This window comes from Phyllostomus hastatus, unplaced genomic scaffold (genome assembly GCF_019186645.2).
Source record: "Phyllostomus hastatus isolate PE091 unplaced genomic scaffold, TTU_PhHast_1.1 phas_scaffold_46, whole genome shotgun sequence".
Taxonomy (NCBI): domain Eukaryota; kingdom Metazoa; phylum Chordata; class Mammalia; order Chiroptera; family Phyllostomidae; genus Phyllostomus; species Phyllostomus hastatus.
The window spans coordinates 23,525,760-23,538,947 of record NW_025334032.1 but is presented as its reverse complement, the minus strand read 5'-3'; the positions used below and the strand labels follow the sequence as shown (position 1 = coordinate 23,538,947).

At 36.6% G+C, this 13,188-nt stretch overlaps 1 protein-coding gene across 1 annotated transcript in view; it reads left to right on the top strand.

Annotated features, from left to right (window-relative positions):
* Nucleotides 1-13,188, top strand: part of ADAM32 (ADAM metallopeptidase domain 32) — a 109,484-nt gene that overhangs the window by 8,548 nt on the left and 87,748 nt on the right. Inside the window, exons 2-3 of the mRNA XM_045821800.1 lie at nucleotides 570-649; nucleotides 3,529-3,534. Coding sequence (XP_045677756.1) covers nucleotides 570-649; nucleotides 3,529-3,534 — 86 coding nt within the window. The remainder of the gene's footprint in view (nucleotides 1-569; nucleotides 650-3,528; nucleotides 3,535-13,188) is intronic.

Here is a 13,188-nt window from a genome sequence, read left to right as displayed (position 1 = left end):
TTTTCTGGGGAAAATATTCCTGGTTCCATACTTTTTTCATGAAGATTTTAAAAAGGCATTGTTATTCCGCTTTTTAAGATTGAATAATGTTTTAAAAAATTCACAAGCCAGCCTGCTTTTCTCCCTGTCCCCAGTATGATTTTCTTTTTCTTTTTCCTTTTTGCTAACATGCCCATAGGATTATTTCTTTGTTTTAGATAGCCAATAATTTAAGTAGAATAATCTCAGTTTTAATGAATTGTTATTGGATTTTACTACAATACAGTGTACTCCCCAGCCTATTATTTCAAATTTTTTAATTCAGGAAAATTTTCTTGAGGTTTATTTCTGACTATTTTTGGTCTATTCTGTCTTGTTAAGGAACAACAAATTTTGTGTAAGTTGATACTTCCCCCTGTGTTTTTTATGGTGTATTATAACTATTGTGTCTGTTTTTAAATTGTTTCAAAGATTTTTATAGGAGTATACAGTGATAATTCATATTTGCATAAGTGAATCTTATGAAAGACCCTGAACAAATATTTTGTCAGGTTTAAGACACAATTATTAACTGTATTTTATTTTCTCAGGTTCTCAAAATTCATCTGTCCAGATTATATTTCCAGAGAAAATCCAAACAAATACAAGTGATAATTCAGAACTAGAAAATGTAAGATATATTTTTACAATCAATATTATTATATGAAATTTCTTATCATATAGCAATGAAATATATCAATCCTATTATAGTATGAACATAAATTCCCACTATTACTTCTAATAAGGAATTTAAAGTTTTGATGGCAAAAGCAAATATGTACCTTAGAATGTTCTATTTTGTTTGATGTTTGTCATTTCCTCATGGTGAAACTATTAAAAGTTCAAATACAGAAAATAATGTAGAAGAATTAGGGTCTTATCTGAGTGATATCTAGATGGTTCATACAAAGAGAATAATTTTCTCCAAAAATATTAAGGAGAATCTTTTTTTAAATAAAGCCTCTTTCCTTGCTCTTTATCTGAGCATCTACCAATTCTCAGAGAGAAGCCCTTTATTCTATTATTTTTGTTGGAAAGGGAGAGACGTTATCTTATTCATCAATTTATTTAACAAATATTTCTCTCGGCTTGTGTGCACAGCTATATGCTAAGTGTCTTAGGATATAAAAAATGTACATAGTGTCTTAGGAGATAAAAAAATAAATCAAGCCTTACTTATAAGTGGTCAGTATTTTGATAACACTTTATTTTTAACACTTTTATTAAGGTATAGTTTGCTCACCACAGAATTCACCATTGTGAATGTGTACAATTCAATGATTCTTTGTACACAAAGAATTAGGTAAATATTACCACAATCCCGTTTTAGAACATTTCTGTTGTCTTAAGAAGTTCCTTCGTGCCTCCCCGCAGTGTTGCTCTGCTTCCATTCTCAGCCCTTGGCACTGCTGGTTTGTTTTTTGTTTGTACGATTTTGGCTTTTCTGGACATTTCACATGAACGGAGACATATGTATATATTGGGCTTCCTTCACTTAGGTTTTTCCACTTTGTAGCACTTATCAATAGTTCATTAATTTTTATCTCTTAGCAGACATTGATAGACATTGGATTGTTTTCAGATTTTGGCTATTATGAATAATTCTGTTATGAACATTTGTGTGTGGATGTATATTTTTCTTTTCCTTGGGTAGATTCTTGGGAGTGAAAGTGCTATATCATATGTTAAGTTTATACTTGACATTTCAAGAAACTGCCAAACTGTTTTTCATAGCGGCTGAGCGATTTACATTTCCCATCAACCTCATGTGAGGGTTCGGTTGTGCTTTGTTTTGTTTTTACTTGTCAGCACTTGACGATGTCTCTGTCATTTCTGGTTAAAGTTATTCTAGTTGGTACGTCATGTATTTCCTTGTGGCTCCAGTCGGACTCACCCTAATGAAAAATGGTGTTGTGCATCTTTCATGAGCCTCTTAGCCTTTTATATATCTTCTTGGGTAAAATGTTCATTCAATTTTTTCCCCACTTTTAAATTGAGTTGTTTTCCTCTTTATTTCTGAATTCTAAGAATTGCTTATATATTCTAGATACAAATTCTTTATCTGATATATTATTTTCAGTTATTTACTGTCTTGCCAATTTGTGTCTTGCTTTGTTTTATCATTGGTATTGTTTGAAGCACAAACATTTTTAATTTTTTGATGTACAGTTGATGAAATTTTCTTTTTATGACTCTTGTTTTTGCTGATTGTATCTGAGAGCTCTGTTTTGGATTGGAGTGTGTTCCCTGCCCCCTGAATTCATATTTGAAGCCCTTATCCTCAATGTGACTGTATTTTGAGACAAAGCTTTTAAGGAGGTAAGGTTAAATGAGTTCATAAGACTGGTTCCCTAATCTGATTGGACTTGTGCCTTATAAGAAGAGGAAGAGATACTTGATGTGGACTTTGACCAGTGGGATCTGTGTGTTGTCACTGCAATGAACACATTCACACAGACTGCAGAAGTCCTGTGGAGAAAAAGGGACAGCATGGTCACTCTCTGAGTGAGCCTTGACCCTTGCCTGGATGGGCTTTTATTGCTTTTCTGGATACATTACATTGAGGATGGTCCTCATTTACTATGCACAGGTTCGCTTTAGGTGATTACCTTTTACAGATAACAAAGGAGAGGATGTTGCTAATTAGTACAAAGGAAAGGATGTTTGAAAATGCAAGGGGAAAGGGGTTGAACTGGTTACACTCCATCCTTGGGAGGTTTGGCACAGACCTTAGGAAGTTACTTTAAAGATATGCAGTAAACATTTGCTGCCTCAGTTCAGAGTGGGGGAGTTTTAGCAAAAAGCAAGCCTCAGAGCAGCCTATGTACAATGCAGGACTGATTCCCCAGGGGAAAACCGATCTGTGGGCCTGGTTCCTGTGTGCTGACTCGCTCCTGCCGGTTTTCTGAATCAGTGGCTGGGCTACGTTCACCACTGCCATGCGGATCGGTTCCCTGTAGATACCAACCCCCCCTCCCCGCTCCTTTCTCTCCACCTGAGCACAGGAAAAAGACCACGAGAGGACATAGAGAGAAGGTAGCTATCTGAAAGCCACGTACAGAGGTCTCACCAGAAACCCACCCTGATGGCACCTTAATCTTAGACTTGCAGCTTCCAGAACTGTGAGAAAACAACTTTATTTTGTTTAAGTCTTTCCATCTGTGGTATTTTGTTAAGGCAGTCCAAGTGAATAAATGCAGATCTGTGAGGAAGGGTGCTGTTATAAGAGATGCCTACAAATGGAGAAGTGGCTTTGAAACTGGGTGGTAAGTAGAGGCTGGGATAATTATGAGCACATGCTAGAAAGAGCCTAGCTAGCCCAGAAATGACTGTTGGTACAAACATGAATGCAAGAGGCAGTTCTGGTGAGAACTCATACAAAAGAGAGAAGAGCTGTGGAAGAAGCTTCTATCATTTTAGAAAAAAAAATATATTATCTATCATGAAGAGAATGTTGTTTGAAATATGTGCATTACAAGTGTTTCTGTTGAGATCTCAGATGGGAATGAGGAACAGGTTATTGGAAACTGGAGAAAAGGTGATTGTTTTGATAAAGTGGCAAAGAACTTGACTAAACAGTGTTCCAGCGTTTTGTGGAAGGTAGAACTTGAACATTCATTTTCCTTCAATAAAAGGGAAGAATGATGCGAAGGCTATTCAGGATTAACTCTCATCACAAGCCTAGGAAACAAACGTTTTTCCTCTTCAATTTCGGAGAGTTGACGACCTTCTCAATTTCACAGAGCCAGGGTGCCTCCATTCTCTGTCTCGGGCAAGGCTGCTATCCAGAGCCATGGGGGTGGGGAGGGGACAGGGCCACTGCTATTGTAGGGCTTTGGGGATAATACTGCTGCCCCAGTGTGCGCCGAGGGTAGAGCACCAATTCCATAAATTATGGTATCGTGTGTTTTTCATTCAGCTCAAAATATTTTTAAATGTTCTTTGTGATTTTTCTTTGATCCATGAGTTATTTAGAAGTTTGTTGTTTAATTTTCATATATTTGATAATTTCCTAGATGTTTTCTGTTGCAGTAGCAAACACACTTTTATGACTTTAATTCTTTTCAATTTCTTGGCCCCAAATACGGTCTGTCATGGAGAACATTTCCTATGCACCTGAAAAGAGTGTGGGTCTCGCAGTTGCTGGGTGGAGCATTCTCTGTGTTGGTTAGGGTGTGCTGGTTGGTGGTTTTGTTGGAATACCCTTCATGCTTGTTGTTTTTCCGTCGAGTTGTTCTATCTGCTATTGTGACTGGAATATTGACATTGCTGACTATGATTATTAAATTGTCTATTTCTATTTTCAATTCTGTTAGTTTTTCCTTTGTGTACTTTGAGGATCTGCTAAGAGTTGTGCGTACATTAAAAGCTTTTATATCTTTAAATGTATTGACAAATTTATCTTTACAAAATGTTTACTTTCTAGTAATTTGATTGTCTTTAAGCTTATATTACCTGATATTGATATGGCCCTTTCTTATGTTTACTATTGGTATGATATATATCTTTTTCCATTCATTTATTTTGAATCTGTTTGTATATTTGAATCTAAGATGTGTCTCTTATAAACAGCATGTAGTTGGATATTATTGTACGTGCTGTTCCAATCCATCTTGGTCTTTCTATTGAGGTGTTTAGATTGCTCACATTAAGGTCAATTATTTGTATGATTGGATTTACATTCATTTTGTTATTTAAAAGTTTATTTTCTTTGTAGTTTCTGTGGTATCTCAACATGCATTTTAAGTTTTCAAAATTTATATTAATATGCACAATTTCAATAAAATATAGAAGCTTTGCTCCTATATAGTGGAATTCTCTGTCCTTTGTGCTGTTCTTGTCATACAGTACCTCTATATTTGTATAAACCCACCTATACATTATTGTAATTACTACTTTTTCCATTAATTAAAAAATCAAAAGGAAAAATAAGAAAATATATTCATAATTTAACAAATTAATACAATGTTTTATATTAATTCATATATTTAACCAGTGGTTCCTAAGTTAACATCTTTGTTATTTCCTTTCAGCCTAAAGGAATTCCTTTAGTATTTCCTGTAGGGCAGGTCTTGTTTCACCTTCCTTTTTGAAGGATAGATTTGCTGGATATAGAATTCTTGGTTGCCAGGATTTTTTTCTTTCAACATTAAAAAAAATAACTTTTTTACTGCCTTCTGGCCTCATTATTTCAGATGAGCAGTCTGCCATTAGTTATACTGATGCTTCCATGTATGTAATGAGTTGTTTTTCTGTTCATGTTTGGCTTTCAACAGATTGAACATGATGTAGCCTGATGTGTATCTTCCTGTATTTTTTTTCTACTAGGGATTTGCCAAGGATTTGGATGTGCCAATTAATGTTTTTCATCAAATTTGGAGTGTTTTGGACATTTTTTCAAATATTGTTTTCTGAATACCTCTCTTTTTTCCCTTTCTGGGACTCCCATTACACATCTGTAGTGTCAAAGAGTTTTCTGTGATGTATATGCCAGTATCGCATGGGCAGCGTGGGGAGCTCTACTCGTTCCACACTCTGGTCAACACTAGTAGTGTGTGTGTGTTTTCTCACTCTAACATTCTGCTGTTGGTGTGCATCAGTGCACATAAAATATGTCTAGATATAAATTAAGCAATATATAATGTATGTAGTATATTTTATTTAAGCATTATGTATAAATTTACTAATGTATAATATGCATTTCATGTATTTATACATTATATTTTTCTTTACATGTAAAATACATATTTTGCTTATTTATATACAAATAATTTTGTGTAATATGTATAACATTTATGTTATATATTTTATATTTATATACATTTCAGTTCACATATATGTCAGTGTCACTTCAAGTCTTCTGTTATTTCAGGAATGTTTTCTTGATTAATAATTTTATTTTTATTTTTTTAGAATTTATTTTTTATTGTATTCTTTTCCATTACCCTTTAGTCCCTTCATACTCTCTTAACCCCTGCAATCACCACAATGTTGTCCATGTCCATGAGTCCTTTTCCTTTTTTGCTCAGTCCCTCCACCCTCTAACCTCCCCTCCCAGCTTAGCTGCTATCCTGCTCTGCATCTATGAGTCTGTCTCTATTTTGCTGGTTAGCTCAGTTTGTTCATTAGATTCCACATATGAGTGAAATCATATGGTGTTTTTCTTTCTCTGACTGACTTATTTCACTTAGCATAATGTTGTCTAGGTCCATCCATACTGACACAAAGGGTAAAATTTTCTTCTTTTTTATGGCCAAGTGGTATTCCATTGTGTAAATCGTTTTATCCACTGATATACTGATGGACACTTGGGTGGCTTCCATATCTTGGTGATTGTGAATAATGCTGCAATGAACATAGGGGTGCTTATGCTCTTTCCAATGAGTGTGTTGGGTTCCTTCGGATATATTCTCAGAAGTGGAATTGCTGGGTCAAAAGGCAGTTCCAGTTTTAATTTTTTGAGGTATCTCCATACTACTTTTGACAGTAGTCTCACCAATCTTCTCACAACAGTGCAAAGTAGTTACCCTTTCTCCACAACCTCTCCAGCACTTGCTGTTTGATTGATGATAGCCATTCTGACAGGTATCAGATGATATCTCATTGTGGTTTTAATTTTCATTTGTTTGATTATTAGTGATGTTAAGCATCTTTTCATATGTCTATCAACCATTTTTATGTCTTCTTGATTCCTCCAACTTTGTTCTTCTTTCTCAGAACCTCTGTTGCTATATGGGGCCTTTTGTGGTTCCATATAAATTTTTGAAATATTTTTTCTAGTTCTGTGAAATGCATCACTGGTATCTGGACAGGAATTGTGTTGAATCTATAGATTGCTTTGGGTAGCATGGACCTTTTAATAGTGTTAATTCTTCCTATCCATGAACACGGTGGGTGCTTAAACTTATTTGTATCTTCTTCAATTTCTTTCTTCAGTGTCTTATAATTTTCTAAGTACAATTCTTTTACATCCTTGGTTAGATTTATTCCCAGGTATCTTATCCTTTTTGAAATAATTATAAATGGAATTTCTTTTCTTAATTTCCCTTTCTGATAATTCATTGGCATGTAAAGTACAACTGATTTCTGGATATTAATTTTGTATCCTGCCACTTTACTGAAGTCGTTATCAGTTCTAGTAATTTCTTGCTAGAATTTTTGTGGTTCTCTGTGTACTGTATCATGTCATCTGCAAATAAAGACAGTTTTACTTCTTCCTTCCCAATTTGGATGTCCTTTATTTCTTCTTCTTTGTTTTCTATGGCTAGGACTTCCAGTACTATGTTGAATAAGAGAAGTGAAAGTGGACATCCCTGATGTGTTCCTGATCTTAAGGGGAAACACTTGTAGTTTCTGCCCATTGAGTATGATGCTGGGAGTGGGTTTGTCATATATGGCCTTTATTGTGTTTAGTTATGTTCCTTCTAGTCCCAATTTGCTGAGAGTTTTTATCATAAATGGGTACTGGATTTTGCTAAATGCTTTTTTTTTTTTTTGCATCTATTGATATGGAAATCACACCACCTAATATTAAACTATGCTATAAGGCCATAGTAACCAAAACAGCACGGTTCTGGCATAAAAACAGACACATAGATAAATGGAACAGAATAGAGAGCCCAGAAATAAACCCATACCTTTATAGTCAGTTACTATTTGATAGAGGAAGCAAGCGCATAAAATGGGCTAAAGATAATTTATTCAAGAAATGGTGTTGGGAAAATTGGACAGATACATACAGAAAAATGAAACTAGACCACCTTCTTATACCATACACAAGAATAAATTCAAAATGGATTAAGGACTTAAATGTTAGACCCAAAACCATAAAAATTTTAGGAGAGAACATAGACAGCAAAATGTTAGACATTGCTCATGTCAATATTTTATCAGATGTATTCCCTCCCCAGGCAAGATAAACAAAAGAAAAACTAAACAAATGGGACCACATAAAACTATAAAGATTTTACACAGCAAAGGAAAACATCAATACAATAAAAAGACAATCCACAGAATGGGAAAACATATTTGCCCATACATCTGATAAGAGGTTAATATCTAAAATTTATTAAGAACTTACAAAACTCAACACCAAAAAAACAAACAACTCAATTAAAATATGGTCAAAGAACTTGAATATACACTTCTCCAATGATTAATAATATTAAATATTTGTTCATAACATCAGTACAAAAATATTAAATCATTATTACTTATTTTTATACTTATTTTCTAATTTTTAATTTATTTTTTCCTATTTTATTTTTTAAAATAATTATTCTCCCTATCCTCTATTTTTCTTATAATACTTTCTGTGATATATGGGATATTGTATCTATTTTTAATTTCTGAAATATTTTTAATTTCAATTTTTATTCTGAATTCTGTTATTTCTCTTTTCTCACATTCCCCTGTGTTTAACCATATCTATCTATTTATTTTTTTTGCTTTTCTTTTGTATCTTCTATAGTTGTTTTATTTTAGATTACTTTGTCATATTAGGTGATGGTTTTATCTGATTGGTTGTTATATTTTTGTGGTGTGCCTTTTTTTAGATGTTTATAGACTATTTTCATTATTTTTTTTGCAGTATCTTTGTATGGGGTACAATTGTCTTTTTTTGTTTCTTTTTAAATGATATGGATTTTTCACACATTATGATGAGATTTCAGTTTCAGTGCTGGGGGTAGGCCAGAATATCTTTTCCACCTTTATAGCTTAAGAGTTCCATTCTTGTGTTTTAGATTAATGTATGATTAACACAGGCTCCCTGTGTCACCACCTCTATAGAGCTGAATTTCTAGAACTCTTTCCCCCAGTATCTCAACACTTTCTTTTGCCTACAGTGTTTCTAGTGTTCTACTATAAGCAAGGCCTCTATCCTCCTGAAAGAAAGATTGTGTTGGATATTTGCAGGACTCTCGAAGACTCAGGATACCTGCACCTAATCCTCCTATAGAGACTTATGGGGTCCCTGTTTATTGTATCTTTTTGCATTTGCCTGAAAATTGGGACATGTTTAGCCATGTCAGAGTTTTACAGGTAGCCATGACTACTGAAGCTTTTCATCAAGTGTGGACTTCACTCTTTTTGAGTGTATTGATGATTTTTGTGTCTTAGTATTCTTAGAAATTTTAGAACTCCCCTTTATTTTCTCTCTACCAATAGCTAATGATATATTCTAAGTCTCCTGTAGGTTCTCCTGTCGCCTCAATTTGCATCCCTCTACTCCCTCCTCCTGTATCATAATCTTTGGTTTATGAGAATACCTTGATGAAGAGTCTCAGTATGATTTTTAAAGAATATTCTAGTTGCTCTATCTCCTTTTAGAAGGGATTTGGTGATTTAAAATTTACCCTATCATCATGATCTTGTCTTGCCTATAAGTCTTTCAATTATAAAGGGTATTTATTTATCTCTTAAATTATTTTTCTACAACAGACAGTGATGGTGCTTTACCCTGTTCCTAAAATACCCCTTTACTGGTTTGCTTCATTCCCTCCATTATCTAGCTATTGTGAGTGCAGCTGCTAATGGCCCACTATAGATTTCCCCAGAAGATTGCCTTGGGGTGTTGGAGCTACTTCATCCAGAGTTCCAGGGTCCCATGACTGGAAAGTGAGAGGGCTCAGAAACTCGTTTTCATGTTTCAAGACAAGATAGACTCTATAGAACAATTCCTCTCCAGACCTCCCTGTAGGATGAGGCTGAACTTAGACTTCACTTGAAACTCTCTCTATCCATGTTTAATTTTTACTCCTTGCCAATTTTGCTTCCCTCATGCTCCCACAGGTTTCTCCTGATAGCACTTCTTCCCTAAACCACTTGCAAAAGTGATTCTAATTTCAGACTTAGCTCACTGTGAATTCAGCTAAGACAGTTGGTACCACAAATGGGGTGGTTCTAGGAAGCCAACTCTAAAAACAGGATCTGGAGATACTTTACCCACAATTTAGCTGGTAATGAGGACCCTGTGACTAGTGGCAGATGGAATATTGGTAATTTCTAAAATGTGTAGCAGTGAAATTAGCAAGACTTTTCAATGTAGTGACTGGTGATGGTAAGTAACTGGAATAGATATACTGGCTAGTGCAGTAGTTCATGTGTTTGACAGTTATAGGGGAAACGGTAATTACGAGCATGGTGGAATTGATCAGTATCAATAATTCAATGAAAAGAGAAAAACCACAGGCTCATGCTACTTAATCACTAGTTTAAAGTGAAGTTTGAATGTCAGAGGAACTGAGCCTTGTCTTTTGTAGCTAGAGGACTTATGCTGGATGCTCAGGATGTAGTCGTAAGAATTTCAGGACTCAAAGGTTAAGTGCTGTTGGCCTGGCTGATGAGTTTTCAACATCTCAGGAAGAATATCAGGAGACGTTCACATTTACCTGAGTTGGACAAGTCTTTAAATTCATGATTTCACCATGTCTTCTGTTCTCTGTCATAACATAGTAAAAGGAATCTGGGTCATCTGGACAGTCCAAAGATCATCATGTTGGTTCACTAGACCAGTTACATACAGTTAATTAGACCTCACAAAAAATGACAAGTACTCCTGCTATCCTGGTAAAATACATGCCCCCAGAGGGAGAGAGGTGCACTCTATGAAGATTCAGTCTCTCAATGCATCAGTGATATGTAGAGGGGTCTAGAGGGTGGTGGCATGCTGTGGCAGTCCCTCCAAAATAAAGACTAGATAGTTGTATCTTGTGCCTTCTGTCACTAAGAAAGAGCCACGACACCTGATAGGCCTTTTTTTTTTGGTTTTAGTGACAGCAAATTTTTACTCGGAAATGCTACCCTGACTCATTCACTGAATGGTGTAAAAGACTTCCAGTTTCAAGGGCAGTCCAAAGTAAGAAAGCTCCACATCAGATCCGGGTAGCAGTATTAGCATCCCTGTGGCCTGAGCTGTATGAACCAGCAGACCCCATGGCCCTAGAAGTATTTATGGTATAAATAGATACTATGCAGAGTCTCAGACAAGCCCCAATAGGAGAGTAGTGGTGCAGAATTTTGGGCTTATGGGGCAAGGCTATATTGTCTTCATCAAAGAAATATTTATCAATCAAAAAGCAGCTCCTAGTATTCTGCTTCTTTTTGAAAAATACTGTGGAATATGACCACGAGATAGTAATGACTGTGCAACCTGAACTACCCATCCTAGACACATGTTATTAGATTCACTAGGTCACGAAACTGACTGGGCCCAAGGGCAGTACATCTGAGGCTGGGATTGAGTAGGCCTGGAGGGCACCAGTAAGTTGCATGACTAGGTAGATCTTCATGTCATCCACTGTTGTGGCATAAATACCTCTCTTAGCTCATACCTGAGGACTTATGAGGGGTCCCTGTAAGTATGTAATGAAAGAAGAAAATATAAACTGAACTTTGTTCATTGATGAAGCAGCTGGTATATTGGTATGAACAAAAACTGGGTTCTTGTGTCTCTACCCCTATAGTCAGTGTTGGCCCTCACAGGCAGTGAAAGGGGAAATCTTCTCAGTGGGAGAGCCTCAGGTGGTACACCTGATAATCCACTTTGTGGTGAGAAGGAAGTAGGCCACTGAAGGGCCGTGGTGAATGGTTTGCCTGTTTTGTAAGGCCCTAGAGAGAACAAGATTGGAAGATTAGATTGAGGAATCTGGGGGAGAAGCATGTGACTGGACTTATGACAGTTGGTAAAAATTGTAGAGATCTTGTGTTTTGTGTGAATATATACCAGAGAGCACCTACTATGGAAGAGTCATGAAACAAGCAAGTGGATGGATGGTACATCCATTAGAGGAAAGTCAGCCTCTGTCCTCGGTTGCCCCAGTGCTTGCACAGATGGACGAATGAAATAGCTGCGGGGGTAGAGAAGAAGGCTACGCACGGGCTTAACAGCTTAGGTTCTCCTTCACCAGAGCAGCAATTACTGCCACTTCTGAATGTCTGATCTATTAGCAATAGAGATTGATGCTCAGCCCCTGATAATGGCACCGTCTGTTTGTTAGCATGTTCATTACATTAGACTCTTTCCATTCTGGAAGGAGCCAGGCTTTGTGCTTGCTGTTCCTGATACGTATTTGTAGGCATGGGCTACATTTCCTGTCCACGGTGACTTGGCCAGCATCACTTTCTGAAGTGTACTGGCCAGTACTGTTACTCACCATTTCACTGTATGTCTGATCTCTTGACCTGGGATAAGATGAAGGGCTCTGCTTCATAGCAAATAAAGTGTGGTAGTGAGTACATGACCATGGGACCCACTGACCCCTGTTACATAAGTCATCATCCAAGAGGAGCCAGCCTTATAGTAGACTGTTCTACATGGCGTGGGTCCAGCTCCCACTTGGAGATGCACAGGCCCCACGCCCATGGATAGGTTCTCCTGTGGGGAATCAGGCAATGTACCTAGGCCACTATGAGTCTTGCTTTTTGCTAAAACTCCCTCACCCTGAATTGAGGACATTTACTGCAAAGCAACTTCCTAAAAACCATGCTAAACCTTCCAAGGATGAGTGAGACCAGTTCAACCACTTTTGCCTTTTCATTTGCAAATATCCCTCTTCTGTGATGTGATTAGCAGCATTGGCTCCTTTGTTTTCTGTATAAGGTAACCACCTAAAGAGAGCCTGTGCATAGTTAATGAGGATCTTCTTGTAATGTGCCCAGTAAGACAATAAAAGCTCATTGGAGCAAGGACTGAGGCTTTTGCTCCCCTTGAGAGAAAAGCCATGTTGTCTATTTTCCTCTATTGAATTCAGTAATCCATGTGAATGTCTCATTTTCATCCGTAATGATGTGGACCCCATGAGCCGGGATCCGCATCACAGCCTGATAAAGTAGTGGACTGGCCTCTTAAATGCAGTTAAACTCCAGCTTGGAAGTAGCAGTTGCAAGGAATGACATACTAGAGTATAGTTTATACATTAGAAAAATGGATGTTATTCAAGGACCGTGAAGTGGTAGAAGTGCTCCTGTTTACTGTCACTTTCAGCGAACAACTAGACTATATTTGAGCCATTTCTTCCAACCGTATGCGCCAAGAGTATAAGGGTTCTGGATCTTAGATGCTTCTACCAGGGAACATAGTAAATCTCCCTCTAAGCTTAAAGCTACAGCTGCCTTATGGTTATTTTGGCTCTGTGTCTCAGAACAGCAAGAAAAAGAAAAGGAATGAAA